This window comes from Paramormyrops kingsleyae, chromosome 15, assembly GCF_048594095.1.
Source record: "Paramormyrops kingsleyae isolate MSU_618 chromosome 15, PKINGS_0.4, whole genome shotgun sequence".
NCBI lineage: Eukaryota > Metazoa > Chordata > Actinopteri > Osteoglossiformes > Mormyridae > Paramormyrops > Paramormyrops kingsleyae.
The window spans coordinates 12,863,827-12,882,514 of NC_132811.1; the positions used below are offsets into that span (position 1 = coordinate 12,863,827).

General features: G+C 43.3%; 1 protein-coding gene across 2 annotated transcripts in view; it reads right to left on the reverse strand.

The window, feature by feature from the left end:
* The window catches only part of LOC111840113 (collagen alpha-1(XV) chain), a 63,905-nt gene extending 51,357 nt beyond the window's left edge, over positions 1–12,548 (reverse strand). For both annotated transcript variants that reach the window (XM_023804598.2, XM_023804597.2), the window contains exons 1-2: positions 12,308–12,548; positions 12,144–12,220 (exon numbers count right to left, since the gene is read on the reverse strand). In XM_023804598.2, the coding sequence (XP_023660366.2) occupies positions 12,144–12,220; positions 12,308–12,318 (88 nt within the window). In that variant the 5' untranslated portion in view covers positions 12,319–12,548. The remainder of the gene's footprint in view (positions 1–12,143; positions 12,221–12,307) is intronic.
* Between the last annotated feature and the right edge of the window lie 6,140 nt (positions 12,549–18,688).

Genomic DNA, 18,688 nt, shown 5'->3' on the forward strand with positions numbered 1-18,688 from the left:
GACCTCAAGGGGGGGGTAAAAACATTTACCGACTGTAGGTCCCTGAGGACCAGATTGGGAAACACTGTGATAAACTAAAGAGAGACCTTCACCGGCTCCTTGTTCTCAGCTGGAGAAGTGGAGTGCAATTTCCTGGGACACACACACACACCCACACAGAATACGCAGCACTACAGTGTGATGACTGGCCACTCGACCCTCAGTAGACTGGGAACTTTGGCCTGTGTCTCTGCGTTCAAGTGACGCCTAGAACAGGTCCTCCAGAAAGCACAGCTGATTTGAATCCCAGAATGCTCCTTAAACAGACGGTAGGATACGCTCGAGCCAAAGAAAATGATGCAACCCCATGTTCCTCAGTCATCTTTGTGTGGCTGGATGTCCCGTGGCATGTGGAATTTTGTGGTATGGCCAAGTCTGATCTGGTTAAAATGCAAAATCGCGAAAGCATATGAAAAGCCCAACAGACTGCAGATATGACATTTATATTTAGAGACAACACAATGTGAATGTTCATACTACTGCTGTGGATCTATATAACTTAATTTAAATTACTTTCACAAGCTGGCTAATCACGGGACTCCTAGAGCATGGAAAAAGCCTGCATGGTAATAGATAATCAAGTGCTAGTATCCCTGCCAAACTTGCCAAGGCGCTCAACTGGGAATCACTCTGTCCATCATTCATGCATTATCAGGGAACACAGCACCAGGCTGTACCACCAATGTCTTTGGGGGGGGGGGATGGAGTCACTATTGCTAAGAGATAGATACAGAGTGATGGAGTGTGTCTTTCATGTTCCACAGAGCAGAAGAAGGGCAACAATTTCTGCTCTTTCACACTTAACCTGAATCCTCAAAAATAAATCACTTTTCTTTTCAATAACCCCCAAAGGGACCGTAAAAATAGTACTTCCAAACTCAGTTAAGATTTAATCCAGCAGCTCTCAGTTGACTTCACAGTTACAATAAAGAAGTGAAGATTGCATCATCCTATGGAAAGCAAGCAGCACGCCAAAACCTACAGCGCCTTTTTGTAAATCAGGTCCTTGTTAAGAGGAGAAAACATCACTAAACAAAAGCCAGTTGTTTCATATTAAAAGTATCAGAGATCCATCAACTGATGTATAATACAATAATAAAGGCGACTTAACAAAAACAGATCTGCAGGCTGACTGTGAAATCAACTTTTAAGAAACCTGATTTCTTCCAGATTCCTTCTCTGTAAAGTGTAAAACAGTGCAGCAGACAGTCGCTAATAACCAGCAGCAAACTGAGGGTTCAGTGAGAGATCATCCCCTCTCCATGTCTGCAGCAGTCTGCTCCGTCAGCTGATCGTCTCCCTGTGTAAAATCACTCTGCAGAAACCAGATCAGCAGCGCTCCCTTCCAGCAGGAAACCACAACCCCTCCCTCACCCCCCTAAACCCAAGAATCTTTTCAGAATTGACACAGATCACGGGCGGAACATAGAACTCCAATGGATGTTTCACGTAGAGCGTGCTGATGGTTGCCATGACACCCATCGAGAGTTCCTCACAATTTTGAAATGAGAGAGATGCCCATCGACAAATTTCTGTCTCTTGTATTCAAGAAAGACCAGCCTTTCTCTGCAAAGTAATTGTCCCAACTGCAAATGCACCACAAAAAATTACTACACTACTGAAGTATCATTTATAACACAGGGTGCCAATATTTTGGGGTAGAGGCAAGGTCAGGGGACAAGCAAGATCATTGTGCATTACAGTGTGTGTGTGTCTGGAAGGAATGATCCAATCCTCCTGGATGTAGGCTGTAATCGTCCGAGTTAAAAATCGTTTGTTTAGTGCATTGTTCAGTTCATCCTTTGCGTACTAATAAAATCACCCTGTTCCATTATCCAGTCTCCACATCCTGTTGATCTTCTCATCATTATAAAGGTTGCTTTATGCTATTATACTAGTCTTTTTTAACCTAACTTTGAAAAGTGAGGTTTGAAAAAAACCTAGAACAGTTTTTTTGTTAAAGACCAAATAGAAGCCTGCGATAGAACAGAGAATAGTAAAAGGGGATAATCCGTCCATCCATCCATCCATCCATCCACCCATTTCCTGTACTGCTTGTCTTCTGCAGGGTCACCAGAGCCTATCCCTGAAGCTATGAGCACAAGGCAGGGAACAACCCAGGATGGATCGCCAACCAATTGCAGGGCACAATCATCGCATTCATTCCTATGATTTGACAACTGCATATCACCTCAGCATGCTTTTGGGGGGAAACTGGAGACCCTGGAGGAAACCCCGTGATGACACGGGGAGAACGTGCAAACTCCACGTGGAGAACACGTGGAGCCAGAGCAGAAACGCTCTGTAATAATGCCACTGTAATAATAATAATAATAATAATAATAATAATAATAATAGCAAGGAAAATTATATTTAATATTTTACAGTATCTATGTATTAGGATATATTATAGAATCAGTTGAATATATAATACATTGAGATCACAGATCTCAGTGTGCGACAATTACCATGTTTATGCCCAATGGTATTTTTTCAGTCAGACTGCTCTTTACCAAGATGTGGAATAAAATAGGCCTCAGCCTGTATACTGCCTCGGTGCGACTAGATGCACTCCAGGTAAAACATTACAGTGATATGGTCTTGCTGCCAGCGACGTCGCTCGACTCTGTAAAGACACGCCCTCCCCTTCTCAAGCCGCAACCTCCCCGGCCAACAAGTCCTTAAACATGAAACTTGGGCATTCGTGTTCCAACTTTTTCAACGACAAGAAGAAACAAAGGCTGAACTTGGGCTTTTATCTTCTCCCTGGAGATGAGCTGTCTAGATGCAAGACAGAAAGCAGCTGCTGGAGATGGTGTCGCTGATTTAAAAAAAAAAAAATGAAGAATCTCCCCATGGCTGCTGCCAGATCTGACGGGGTCATTCTGCATGCTGATTGGATCGTCCTCCATGCATGGGGGGGGGGACACCACAAGATGGCAGTTAACATGGGAGGGGAGGGGTCTTCCCCAAGACTATTGCCAGCTCAACGTCTGAGGTGTGGTGGGCGAAGATGTTGATGGGTTTAGTAGATATAGAGCTCAGGTAGAAGCCATAATGTCTAGACTCCGGTGATGAATTGGGGACGGCAACGTTCGCAGACCTCATACACGCAGAAGACGGGCAAACATGACAGATCCAACAGAAAGTATTTCATTCTGAGATCCTCCTGATATTCCACTGAACATCTAAGTGCTGCCTTAACTGTTTGGGCTCACCACTGAATAACGGCCAAGTTTGTATCAACCCAGTGTCTCCAGCTCAACACCCACATTAAGTGTTAGAGAAAACTGAGTACTCAGACCAAAAGCTTAATTTTATAAATGACTTGTTGAGTAATATTCTTGGAGGACTTCCAGAACCCCAGGGTACAGCTGTTTTGCACTAAATTTACAAGAGAACGTGGCTTAAATTTTATTACAATATAGACTAAGAACCTTTTCACACACATTCCTATACTTGTCCTTCACCATATTTGTCTAGTTATTTTTCTTTAAGTTTTTAAGAAAGTTTAAGTTCTCAGTACACAGCCCTCACAAAGAGATATGCATAAGGAGAGAACAGGATAAGCTGTCCTTGGGAGCCTGCCGACCGAGATCTGAACTGTGATGCAGCAGATACAGAAATTGAGAGACTGCCCAGGCATCCATCCAACATCTTATTCTGATGCACCGTTTATCCAGAGAAGGGTCACTGGGAGAGAGTGAAGCTAGTCTCAGGCTGCAAAGGGTACAAGGCTGGAGTGCAGCCTGGATGGCATGCCACCCTAATGTTCTGAGGGCAGAATGAAAAATGAGGACATCTCTAGTTGACAATTGCTTGGTTGGTCCTGCCTCCTGTACTTGCTTGGACACACTTCCACCACAATCTGGTTATCTTTCTGAACCAATCATATTTCATTCTGCCCTCAGAACATTTTTGTGTAAGTAAACCTCCTTCGAGCAAGAGGGACGAAGCCAGAGCTCCCTGAGGAAACCACACATGCAAACTCCACCCACACACACATACACACACACACACACACACACACACACACACACACACAAAGAAAAGGAAGGACCCAAACACCCAATTCTGGAGGTGTGAGGCAACAATGCTAACCTTAGAGTGAGCCTCTAAAAAACTGGATGTAATTAAAAACTGTAACAGTGAATCCCCAGCTGTTTTTGTAGCGCATCGCATAAGGATGATTTCATACGGTTTCTGTATTTAAATTCAGCTGTTTTGACTTTTACTTTTTGACTGAAGCACTGGAACATCACTCCTCAAAGCTTCACTCTCCAAACAGCTTTCCATAAAATATACTGAAGTTCTCTTAATAGCGTATTAACTTTACTGAAGGAGACATTGACAACTCAAACGTCTGTCTGTCTATCTGTGAGGCAGGAAGGACAGTGTTCTGCTAAATGACATTATGAGTTCAAACCACAAAATTTCATCAATACCGACCAATAACTAATTCAAACTTCAAACTTCACCCTGGCCTGTATAGCTCTTGCATTTTGACTCTGCTAGACTGACCTGCTCCCTTAAGATAAAGTATAGGTACTGGACAGATATTTCCAGGTGAGCATGTTTATTTTCTAACCTTGGTGGGTGCACCTTAAAACCAATAGCAATGCTCCTGAGAGAGTTTGCTAATGGCTGTGGCCAGTCCTCAGTGAGCAGCCACGAATTGGCTTCTCTCTCCAAACCGCAGCAGGAGCTCGCGGCTCTGCCTGTACAGAAATGGGAGAAATGAATTATGGGATGTCTCATCAGGGAAACTCCCGTCACAGTGAATTAAAGGGGTCACAGTGAGAACGGCGGGAGTCAGGGCCTCACAGTGGGTGGCGGTCGAGTCAAGCAACGCGACCGCGATCGGGCATGAATGGACCTCTGACCGGACCGGCCGCGGGTGCTGGGCACCCCAGCCAGACTGAAGAAACGAGTATGACTGGGAACAGATTGCCAGCAGTGAACGGGAGATGTTTCCTGGAAAACAAAACTGGAGCTCCGCGTCAATCGGAAAAGGCGGACGACGCTGCCAGACCAAGCCCTCATGGACAAGAGTCGCCATTAACTCTAGATGAAGAGCGAGTCCAAAGCCTAAAGCTGAACACAAAGCTCCAAGTGCGCCGACAAATATTCTGGGGAAATTCATCCTACGGGGTACAGAGGACATGTTGCTGGGAAACAGCAAGCCAGCATCTGACCGGAGGGATGAGTCTAAGCCCAGCAGGGCGGTGACCCTTCTAGAAGAAACAACACCAGGCAGCAGGCAACATGCAGCTCCCGTGAGTATGCCAGACGTCTGGCTTTCCAAACAAACTCTCTTTGAAGACGCTCCCTGGACTTTTAATGAGATTTTATTACCATGTCAATCCAAATGATATTTTCTGTCACCAAGGCTGTGATTACATTTAGTCAAACTAATAAGCTCCCCGAGGCGGGATAAGGGAGGGGCGTACACTTGCTGCACAAAGCACTCACTTAATTTCAAGGGTTTCGTCCAAAGCAAAGGAAATGTTTCGCATAGGAGTTACACGATAAATCCTGCGGTGGACATTCAGCAGCCCCCGTAGAACAGTAACTTGCTTTCACGCTGGTCCCCATTCTGATGCTAATTTTCCAGTCCTCAATATACAGTTTGGCTTCTCCGCCTCTGACATCTGTTGCTGGCACCTGAACAGTGGTCACACCCCGAAAGGACATGAAAATATTTACCATTTATGTACTGGATGGCTTTTTAAGAACAGTGGCACAGTGGCTTGGTGGGTAGTGCTGTTGACTCACGGATTTGGGAGTGGAGGCTTGTGTGTGTGTGTGTGTGTGGTTTGTTTGTTCTCTCTGTCATTCCTTTACATATGTGCGCTGTGATGGACAGCTATCCTGTCCAGGCTGTACCTCAGTGTTGTACCCTCCGCTGCACAGGATTTATGGTGAGATAGATTATCTCACAAATATGGAAAAGCCTTCCAACCTGCCTTCAGTCCATTAAATAAATAACCTGAATTTTCAAAAAATTAAACTGTCATCAGAAGTATACAAAACTATACAAAAGCATAGAGAACATCTCCTCCACGACTTCAACACATGTTCAGGTACAAGCAATAGATAATTGAAGTGAGTCAGGACAGACAGCTATATTCAGGGAAGGGGATTCCCTCACATAAGAGACACAAACGGTTGCCAGATGCCTAGTTGTTGACGCACCAGGTGGATGACATCATAGAAGCCATGGAACCACCAAGACACCCTTTCCTGTTATTGTTAACCCATGCTGACTCTTTATAAAAAGGTGGGGGCTCACACTACTGTGAGAAAACATGAATGTCTGCTGATGTACCCTGATTTTCGGCTTGTTTTTTTTACCATAGATCATGCTTAGATATTCCCACTGAGCTCAGACCACCAGAAACCTCCAAACGATGTGTAATATATAACTGCGCTAGCTTCCTGGCGCTCCAGCACAGTGATTCCAAAACAACACTTAGACTCGACACAGTTGCTCATTTATGCAGTTTACATAAAACCATAAATGACTAGACAGAATAAAAGTGCTCAGCGGCTTCATGGGAGACATAAATGTGAATAAAATCAGCCCACAGAGCTTGAAAGGCGAAGCCATGACGTGAAAGATCTCCCGCTCTCAACATCTACATATGCAAGGAGATGTTCGACGTTAAAAGTCTACCAGAGGCCTGAGCTGAGCTGACCTGCATGACTGTACTAAACAAGACCTATATATGGTGAGGATGCTGTTGACATTTGAAGTTGCTGCATCTGAAACAGGTCCATTAGAACCTACCATGCATCACTGGTTCAAGCCTGAACAGAACAGGCATGTGGCTGTGGGTGCTTGAGCGAGGCCCTTAACCACCCCCCCCAGCTCCAGGGGGTGCTGTATGAAGGTAGGCCCGGTGCTGTGACCTCTGAGATATACCTCTAAGGAGCAAGATGGGGTTGGTGAGGAGACAAATTCCAATGCACCTCTACTCTTACTTGTGCAATGGCCAATAAAGGATTTTATTTATTTCTCATCATAAATAAAATGGCCAATCACAGCTATCTGCTGTGGGTCACTCCTCTCAGCATTGACTGGTTTACCCAGACACCCAGCCAGGCCCTGCACGGCGAAACCGGCACCACTGTTTGGACTGCCGGATTCTTGTAAACATTCCCAGCCCCGAAGGCACCCAGCCGTAGCGTATGCCCACCCTTCTAAGGCCTAGACCCACACAGTCAGCTCGCTCACAGACACAGACAGACAGACACACACACACACACACACACAGACACACAAACTCAGGCCTGGCATGGAGGAGGGGCAGAAGACAGACTTTACCTCCCCAGTGATACAGATCACGCTCAGTCTCCGTTTAGTGCCATGCTGAGTTTGCCACCAGACATGCTGAAGAAAATATTTCATCAACTAATCCTCAAACCTATAATTAGCCTGGCCAAAGTACACACAAACAAGGAACGGGTAGGTTAACAAGGAGAAGTTTGGGAGGATAATGTTAACCTGAAGTTTTGAAAAGAAAGGTCTAGAATTTTCATGTGAAGTAAAGGCAGATCTTCAGATTTTACACACCCAGCAGAATTACACACCCAGGCCAAGGTGGAAAGGTCCGGAAAGTACAAATCCAGACCAAGATTTTGTTTTAAGCAACCAGTTGAGTTGGTTGTCAAAGTCACAGAGAACTCAACTGGTTGCTTGAAACAAAATCTTGGTCTGGATTTGTACTTTCTGGACCTGATCTTTCCACCTGTGCATCCAAGTTCTGCATATACAGGTTTTCTCCTACTAAATTCTGTGTGATTGCATGGGTTTTCTATGAAGGACTTTAAGTGTAAGTATGTAAGAGTGTAAGTATGTGTCCCCTGTGCTACCAGGGATGCACACCAGGCTCACCGTGACAACAGACTGGATGCGTGGTTTCAGAAGAAGGATGAAGAACGTCACTCATGCATTACTTGCATCTTATAGCCTTCACATCAAATGACAGATCCTGCTGTGTTTGATGCCCATTGGGGTAATGTTACTCAGAAATTCTAACTGTTCATTTACTAGGCCTCATATCTGGCGGCTGATTAAACTGAAGGCCACCTCTATTATAAGGGGATGATAATCTCATAAAAAGGGTGCCCCACTTAAACCCACTAGTGATTCAGATACAATATGGTATCTGCCTTTTTTCAAACCATTTTCCCAGTTCCCAGAAACGAATCCATCACAGGCCGGTCACTCTTAATGGCCGGCATTTCAAAACAAAGCCAGGTTTCTCATATTTCTGGGACCACTTTCATACAAGCAACAGAAAACAGCAGTTTTTTCAGAGAAGAACCCTTCACTCGCCAGTGCTCTCAGAGCTGGTGGTGTCGGTGGGCTGCTTGGAGAGGGTATATAAGATCATGTTCATACTGTATTTAAGGCCTTCATTAGTTGTTAAACATTGTTGGCCAAGGTGACGCATTTGTCCTGAACATTCATTTCCCCTTGAGATCCGGTCAGAGGCCCAAGATTACCCACACAGATGTCAGCACAGATCGTTTGTAGCATTCAGAACTGCACTGAGGGGAAAAACTGTAGGTTAAAGTTTCACTGACAATAATCGCTGAATGTCCCAACTTCAGCCTTTAAAACAAAGACTATAAACCACAACCTTAATCTAAGCAAATCTAAAAAAATATGTTTCCAGATTTTCATGCTAGTAAATATGTCATTTTTCTGTTAACCTCATTTGTAGCACAATCAAGACATAGATAAAGCTGACATGGAAATTTAACTGCAAACATTTAGCTGTTTTACAGTAATTTCTTCTGACTTCCTCTGATAACTGGAGACATTACATAAAGTGCAATAATAAATAGAGTATAATCTTTCAAATTTTCGCTAACACACAGGATGATGGATTATATGATGTGTAATTTTTGTTGAGGATAGTTGGATTGCAATTTTTCTTGAAACGTGGATAGTTTATCTATAATTAGGCACATCTTAATTGAATTATGCAGAACACATGGATGTGGAATCCATCCATCTTCTAGCCACTTATCCTGGTCAGTGTCACAGTGGGGGCCTGGATCCTATCCCAAGAAGCACAGGGTACTGTATATGTGTGGGTTACACGCTTGGTACGATGCCAGCAGGGGTGGGTCTGTTGTTTCTGGGCCCCCACTCAAAAGGTCACTTTGGGGCTCCCAGCCCCCCCTCATATACTTCAAAATTTAAATAAATAGTTACTGAATAGTTATAAGGCCATAGCTAGATGGTTAGTGGAACGTGTTGCCTCAGCATATCCTAAATAAGGAACATCTTCATTTAACATTTGCTGTAGTGGCTTTTTCTGGCCAACTGGGGCCACCTAAATCTTGGGGTCCTACGTGAACTCATGGTTTGAGTGGTGGCAAACACTGCCACTGAATACCAGTCTATCGCAAAGAGATGATTACAGTACCAACATGAGGGAGTGGGTCTAATTGGTCTGTTAATCCTTTATTGCATTTACCTTCTCAGCCAGGACACTTAGTAGCAACACTATTGTCAAACAAATTCATGCTACTGTCACTTTAAATAATGAAACCCTTTAAAATTGTTTACTTATGACTGACATGATGTAAGTTAAACACGGGAAACAATATATCATGTTTTTATACAAATCATTTGTGCATACATTTCATGTGATGACATAAGTGTGAATGCTGTAATCTGGGTTGTGGATCTGTGGTTTAAGCGTCTGTATCTGTGTCTGGAAGGTCGCTGGGTAGAATCTTGTGGCCTTCAAAATAATCATATCATCGTGGGGCCCCTGGGCAAGGCCCTTAGCCCTAAAAACAACTCCAGGGGGCGATGGAAAAATGTGTGACCTTCATTCTCACCTCGGGGTGTTTCATGAGAGAGCGAGATGGACAAAGACTGAATTTAGCGATATTTGCTACCTGAATAATGGTATTTGAGTCTATTTTTACTAATCAAATCAAGGTGACAGACAGGCCTCACTTCCTATCAGAAACCACCATCCTTCCTGCACATAGCAATGCCAAGCCTGGGATCGAAACAGAACTGAACGGCGTAAACAGAAGGAAGCACTGAATCATTTTTGAAAAGGCTATGAATGAAGCCAATTGTCATGGTCATAAATGCTGGAAAAATGGCAGCAGCAGGTCAAGTGCTAATTTTGCCCATGATTGGAGCAGCTGGAGACAGTGATGCTGAGCTCTCCATACAAGTCAGTGCTTTGGTCCACGTTCCCACAGATGGGTCCTTCCTGTTACTAAAAAGTGGATTTTAGCATTTACACCAGGGGTGGAACCCAACTGAGCTATCTTAGTGAGGAGTGCAATCCATCATGCATTTTTTTACTAGCCAGTGGGCTACTGTTCAGGTCAGGGACAGACTGGAACCAAAAAGCAGTCTGGCTTTTTGGGGTCCCTCAGTTTATTTTGCGAATGACTGGGGGGGGGGGGGGGGGGGGTGAAGGGGTTTCCCTTAGTATATTTAGCCGATTACAATCACCTGATTGGCCACCAATTACATAAAGCATTGATCATCCACTGTGATCGACTAACAGGTTGGTCACCTCTAGTATACAGGTTATATAATGACGGGGAATGGAAGGAAAGACCAGCCCATCAAAAAGATTTTCAAACTTCCCACTGGCCAGTCCGTGTTTGGTCCATGCCGAGTTTAATTTCCAGCCTTGGTTTAGGCCTGCATGCTATTAATTACTGTTGAAGAGAGCTGTCTCTTAAAGCCTGGATTGTGTGTGCCTCTTCCATACATCCATTGATCCTTACAGGGTTGCAGGTGTACCAGGAGATGAAAGCATGCAGGTGTACGGGCTGAACAAAAAGCCAGTCCATCAAACGGCACATATACCACGGGCAGTTTAAAAATGCCAGTTCATGTCTTTGGACTGCAGAAGGAAATCAGAGCATCTGGAGAAACCCCACTCAGCAAAAGGGCCGGATTCAAACACCAAACCTGGAAGGGGTGCCTTACCCACTGCGCCACCCAGATAAGACAGGCTGATGCATTGCAAATGAGAGGATAGTTTTTTTGGAGTGATGCCAGTCGTCTTTTTAGGTTAATAAATTAACAAGGGTGCAGCAATAATTAGGTTTTTATACACAGAATCAGAATCGACATCAGAACATAGTTCACTTCTTTAGAAACTGTTGTTTCCCTTGTACCAAAACCTGGAAGCATTTCCCTCGCAGATAAATTAGTCCTTGTTCTATTTGGTGAATCATTCTACGGTGGCTTTCTTCAGACGTCAATGAGTCACAGATGCTTCTCTCACCTCTTTGCCTTAGTATAGCTAAGGGACTTAAGGACAGCAAAAAAACAAAACAAAAAAAAAAAAACATAGTAGCGGTGATGATAAGATTAACGTTTCGTATCGAGTTAACGATTTAGTATGATATGAGAAGCTATGAGTTTTTTCGCGCTCGGGCGTACTTCAGCACCATGGAGATTTAATGCAGCTGAGTCCGCTGAGAGCATAATATAGTGAGAGCGAACACTAGGCGCGTCTAAACCTCTCAGTTTACTAAGCCCCTGAACCGTTCTCTTTTTGTTATATTACAATATAAGAATTGTACATGCATGGTTTTATACAATGATGTGAATTAGGGTGATTTGGGACACCTAAGATATTACGTATGTGTGACGTATGTGTGTGTGTATACACATATATACACATATATACACACGCACGCCTGAGCAAAGTGTGACTTGATTTATGTGAGAGGTAAGGTTATCTCCAGGAAGGGGCTTGAGACGCATGGGGATGCTCTTTCGTACCACCATATCTGATATGAGCTGTTATCGCCAAAGTCCCGTCCCAGCAGTGACTGACGGTCCCAATATCGTTCTTAGCGAATGATGCTCTTCTGAGATTTATAACGGAAATTTTGGTTTCCTTCTCTAGCTCGGAAATATTGGGATAAACTGCAGTCTCTGAACAAAACGTGCGTATTTTTTAATTTGGTCGCACAAAATCAATTGTTATAAATCTTTTTAGCGCACGAAATATCAAATCAGATAACCTTACGAAGTCAAATATGCATATCAAGCGCACATTAGTTGTCGCATTCTTATAAAGACTAAGACGTACCTTCCAATACTTCAACTTCAGCCGAAAGTCCGCAGTAGCACAGAACGACACACAGACCAAGGGACCACTGGGCGAGACTGCGGATGAAAGAAAAAGGTAAGATAAAGAAATGAAATAAGTAAAACAAATAAGAAATAGATTAATGTTACAAAGTGCTTTCTTACCGAGACTGCATCTTCGGTCATTCACGGATTAGCGAAGTTCACTTGAAAATGCGTGCAGCAACAGTTAGCCCGTGCTGCTCCTTCTCTGCCGCGGAGTCCCGTCCCCGTACCTCTTCTCCCCCTCTCTCCCCTTCAGACTCACTCCTGGCTGACTCAGTCCCCAGTTGAAACAAAGACAGCTTCAGTACTTCACAAACTCAAGCGGCCCTCACACACTGAAACCTGACTCCCCCTTTACTCCTACTCTGTCCAATGCTTTAAACCCCTTATTCTCCTCCCCACCGTCACTGCCTCCATAAACCATAGTTCCATTAACTCCCATTCAATTACTAATCTAATATTTTATTCATTGAGTTCATTCATTTGTTGTTCAGCTGGATTTTAAAACTTTAAAAACCCACAATATAATTAATCTGGTGTGTTTCTGAAAGTTATTAAACAAATAAGTTAGAGGCAACCATAACTAGTCGGAGGGGGGTTCTGAATTAGGCAGGCCTAATGCAATAGTTCATAAACAAACAATACTATCACGATAATTAGGCCTAGATGGTTTAAATACCTTCTCTATTACCAATACTAGGTAGTGGTACGGGCAATATCTGAAAAGTAACAAAAAGGTTTCCCACTTTCATGTGCACCCTTTTGCACAATCGTTGGATATATACAGGTTTTATATTTTCTTTGTTGAATTATACAGATTTGTTTGTATGTACTGTAGGTCCATTAGGCGACATGGGCAGCTGCCTGGGGCGCCATCTTCTGAGCGGGCACTGACTTAGCCGGCCGATTTCTGGGGGGGTGCCCGGTCAGCACCGGTACTGTGTGCAACCTGAATTAGTGAGAGGATAATATTTGGTAAATTGGGGTCACGGCTGTACAAAATTTCTACCCTATAAGCATCTGGCGGTCAAAGTATCAGACTGCAGGTTTTTGTCATTTAAGGATGATATTTGATATTCATTCAAAAACCAAATGAACAAAACAGAGTAAACTACGGAAGAGGATTAGGGCCACCATGAAAATATTATTTGAATTCTGACTTTTTTCTCAGAATTCTGACTTTTTTCTCAGAATTCTGAGTTTAGAAAAAAAGTCAGAATTCTGAGAGGAAAAAGTCAGAATTCTGACATTAAAGTCAGAATTCTGAGAGAAAAAGTCAGAATTCAAATAATATTTTCAACAGCACATTAAGACTAAATTGACAGGCGCTGGTCAACAATATATCACAAAAATACTCTGAATAGGAGAGTGGAAAGAATAAAATAAAAAATTTACAGTTGTATTTGCAACAAGATACACAGGCCAGACATAAATGTGGCGATTAGGAACTTTCCGCAGTAAATACCAAACAACAAACATGTCGACCACTGCGGTCACAGCATCATGCTATATAGTGATGCTTCTCTGCAGGGCTTGGAAAGCGACTGGGAAAAGTGCAGATCAGCACCGAAAGAAAACCAGCCTGCAGAGCCTGAAACGGGACTCGTTGGCAGCACCGTGATTCAGAGCACATAGCCAAACCTACGTTAGAGAGGGTTGCGAATAATTGAGTATACTACTTAGCAAATCTACCGAGAAAGCATAACATATACATGAGCAATTCCTAAGTGACTTGTAAATGCTTGCAGAAATATATGAAAGAGAAAAATCAGATCAAGCCAACATGCAAGGTGCCAAGGGCATTTACAAAACTTGTGGCTGTAACTGCATCCACAGAAGAGCCTTCAGATGTTCCTAAGAAATGGTGCCAAGCCATATTCTGTGGTTATTTTTGGTGTTGTTGATATCTAAGCTCCAGTTCAGTTATGAATAAGCATTATATCTCACAGGCTTTGAATGGCATATACTTAAACATCACCATACAGCATATTCCACTCCTGTAATTTTTATTTTTGTTTACCAGTCATCATGCACTAGTTTCTTCCAGGTTCTCCAGGTTTTGCCCGAATTTTAAAAACATGCGAAACATGCTAACCAGTGTCTCTGAATTGCTATGAGTATAAGTATCCGGTGGACTGGCATCATGGTCCAGGGAGGGGCCCCTGCTTTGTAACCTCAGCTGCCTCACTTTCTGCACGACACTGTCCAGGGTAAGTGGTGAGGAGCTGGACAGATCTTGGAAGTAAATGGCCGGGACAGTTAATCAACGTAATATATCAAAGCAGAGTACTGGACATGCATCTAAACATCGTCATGCAACTGTTTATCCTAGTCAGGGTCACCTGGAGCCAGAGGCGATTCTAGGGACTCCGGGGGCTGTAGGCAAAAAAACTCCATGGGGCCGTCCAACTCCCCCTCCCCCCGCATGGTAAAATTGATTAGCTTTATTGTCGCGTTAAGTCTAAACTAATAATATCAACAAAGACAATTTAATAAACAGAATTCCTCTATTTTCATTTTACTGTGAAAAGCAGAATGTACAAATAAAGCAGATTTTTTGTTGCAAAGTACTATGTAATAGGCAGCCCTCGGGGGCCCCCACCTCCCAGCTCAGGGCCCCAGGCCATTGCCTGCTTTGCCTGTCCTGCCCCTACACCTCTGCCTGGAGATTACACCAGGCAGCAGAGGGTGCAAGGCCTTGGTACACAATAGATAGGATGCCAGCCCAATGCAGGTCACACACACAAAAGCCTCAGCAATTCAGAGACACCTGTTAGCCTGAGAGCATGTCTTTGGACTGCAGGAGGAAATACACGTGGTACAAAGAGAACATGCAAACTCTACACACAGAACAGAAGCCAGATATGAACCCACCACCCAGAAGGTGTGAAGTAGCAGCACTATTCAGTGAGGCACTGTGCCACAAGTACTGAACTACTATGGATGCAGGTTGTTTTTATGAATGTCATGGATATGCTGTTGGAAGATGGATGGAAAATGCATTGATGTATAAACACAGATGCACACTGTATCTGCTTTGCTTTTGTCTTCTGAGCACCACTCTGCTGATGGATTTCCTGTTTCCCATCATAAATCCATCAATACTTTGTTAGCAAGCACATTCTTACTTAAGGTTTCCTTGGCCTTTGGACACGGGAAGCATGCTGGGTTCTGGTAGAACCTCCGGATCAGCGGCTCTTGGAAATTGACACATCGATGGAATCTACTCGGATGAGACTCTCCTTCACAGATAACATTACTTGCAGTTACATCCTGTTTCTTTTTGCAGATGCATTCATTTGAATAGAGTTCTGACCATTTTTTCTGGGCAGGATTACAGGTAAGAGATTTGTCCACCACTTTTAAACTAGAGATGCACCGATCCGATATTCGGATCGATATCGGCACCGATCCAGAACTATTTGATGGATTGGTTATCGGCCATGCGTCACCGATCCACGTCCTATACTTACGAATTTAGTTTTTTGCAATCTCTAAAAACACAGCTCATATTTCATGTTAAATCTATTTGTACAATGAATTGCACGACAGCTCTTTCCCATTTTGCATGTTTTTTTTTCGTGCGGCATTCAAATCGAACGCTAACGCTACCACTCAGTATTTTTTGCTACTCAGTGGATGTGAGTACAGTGACGTCCGCCTGCTGTGACGTTATGCGCATACCCTTCGCAGTACGAGAAGCGTAAGATAAGACGTGACGATATGGAAGTATTTTACGCTTCTAACGGAAACTAGTAGTACAGCGATTTGCAATCTTTGTAAAAAAAAAAAAAAGTTTTGAGAGGTGGGAATAGCGTTTAATGGACAGTCCCACTTAACAAAGCTGAGCGAGAAAAAAAAAGCAATGGATGATTTAGGAGTAGCCAATATGGACTATTCTGCAAATTCGCTGCAGCTTGTGTTACAAGAGGGGCTGCCATCGCAACAAAGTGTAACTGAGCTGACGCCAATGGGAGAAAAATTGTGTTAAGATTTTAAGCATTCGCCACTTGTGTATACTTGTTTTGAAGATATTCATATTGAACTGCAAATGCCTCAAAAACGATTAAAACAACACGTACAAACGAGATGGAACAGTACGTTAGGTATGTTTGTAGCAGCATAATTAAATATTTTTGTCATACATTTTTTCTATCTGTATTTACTAGCCTAAAAAATGAATATATAAAGTATAACAAAGTAAAAAGAGCTATTTTATCGGAATCTATATCGGTATCGGCAGTTGTATATCAGATCGGAACTGAAAAAATGTGGATCGGCCCATCCCTATTTTAAACCCTAGAAACTGGAAGCTTTTTCACCCTTGCTGCATTCCATTTTTAAGAGGACTCTTGAACTACCACACAGAAAGAGAATGATAATACGTGGTGGCCATGTTCTTGTCACCAGGAAAGGACAGATATTGCTAGAAAAATGGCAGTTTGACCACAACTCATGGCAACGTGCTGCAGTTATACTAGAGAGTAGCTAAGGTTGACTATACTGACTCAGCATCAGCCAGCATCAGCATTAGGAAAAACGTCAAATTAAATAACATTGATTTACTATGCAGATGCTCTTAATATGATACACACTGGTTGAAATAAAAGCATAGATCTGACAGTCGTTATTCATGACTCCACAAACCTTGAGCTTTGCGTATAATTCACATGTTTCAGTTTGCAGCTATGTATCTAGTGTGATATTCATTTCAGATTGCAGTGTGGAATTATGTGATTAAATAGTCAAACTCTCTGAAGTATTTTAGCTGCACAGAAAATGTTAGAAGTAACCTTTGACATCAGATGAACTAGAAACGTTGTTGTGATGAGGCCCACTGCATCCAGAACAGCCTCACAGTCCAGTCCTCTGCTGGACTCTGATATATGCTGCATTTGTTATTGTCAGCTAGCAAGCAGAAAGATACAATTATTCCAGCATTGCTGTGCTGTGACTCTGCAGATTTTTCTATTGACTGTGAAAGCCTCGATCTGCTGACTGTGAAAACCATTTGATTGGTTGACAGACTGACTTCTCACTGTCCTTCTACTGCTGACTCCTTCAACAGCTTACCATTCCTTTCCTCCAGTATTTCCAGTACCAAAAACAGATACTTTATTAATCCCCGTGGGGAAATTGTCTTTAATTGTCTTGGTCTTTGTAGAGTAAGCTGTCCACGAAGGGCAGCCACCTGTTGGGGCACCCAGGGAGCTGGGGGTTAAGGGCCTTGCTCAAGGACCCGCAGACGTGCTGAGGCTGGGTTTGAACCAGGGACCTTCTGATTACAGGCACACTGAGCCACAGAGTGCCTGGGAGCTACTGATGACCAGTATACAGTTTGGTTAGATAAGAAAATACCAGTAGTCTCCACAATGCATTCAAGTTTTAGCTGACAGAATGGATAAGCACATTGTTTTGCATTGCCTGAAAAAGTTCAGATATACAGCAGTATTTCAGCACGAAAGAGTACCTCAGAGCTGGGTTGTCTAAAAAGCATTTGCACCGGTACGTAGCACACAACAGGACTGGTATTTAGACGTTTTTGTCATGCAGTGAAGTCAATGAACGGAGAGTCAAAGATCCAGAGCTGAAACAAACACACCAGAGTCTCACAGATAATCCCCAAAGACTCAGTCTCACACTAGGCAGGATGTAGCTGTAGATGACATACAGGGTATTTTGGGGGGGGGGGGAGGTGTGGGGGGGACACGTTAGGACTTTGATACATCTCAGGTCGGTGAATCTGGTCACCAGTACAGAAAAGAAGCTTTATTTGCCATTTCATTACAGGTACATTTGTAATGCTTCTTTGCACATATTGCATCTTGCTCATCTTTAACATATCTTTTTTTTCAGTTTTGGGGTGAACTGCCCCTTTAAGTAAGGCCCAACAGCAATGTGAGTCTGATTTGAACTGGCAACCTTCTGATCACAGGCCTAACCCACAGAACCGCAGATCACCCACCACCCACCAACTGCACAGGTATAAGTTGTTCAGTTAGTTGCAGTGTTCCCAGACCCACGAGAAATGCACCTGGAGGTTCAGCTCCTTCATTTTGGTATTCTCTTTGGTGCCGTGCTTGTCCTCTGCATCCCCAAAAGGAGAGGCTTTCCTCCCAGTCAGCCATACATCTGCTGCCAGTGTTTCTGTGTCACGCTGCTCTGCTCAGCACGCCTGCCAGGGGACTCTCTCTCGAGTGACCATTTCCGTATGACTAAATCCTGCTTTATTGCAGCACAGTTTCAGTTACCAATTCTCATAGTTTCCTACGTGAAAATATAACCCAGCAACTACAAACACATTTAGTGCTTATGGGAGCCGCACAATGACATTAATGCTTAAAAAAATCTGTGGTTTCCATGGCAGCCTGTTTTTTTTTTTTTTTTTTTTTCTAAACAAGCAAACATTAAACAGAACAGGGATGATGGGAACAGGGTATGACTAAAGCTGAAATGTAGGGCCTTAAATTAGCCCACATTGCTTTCCTGTGACCAGTCATG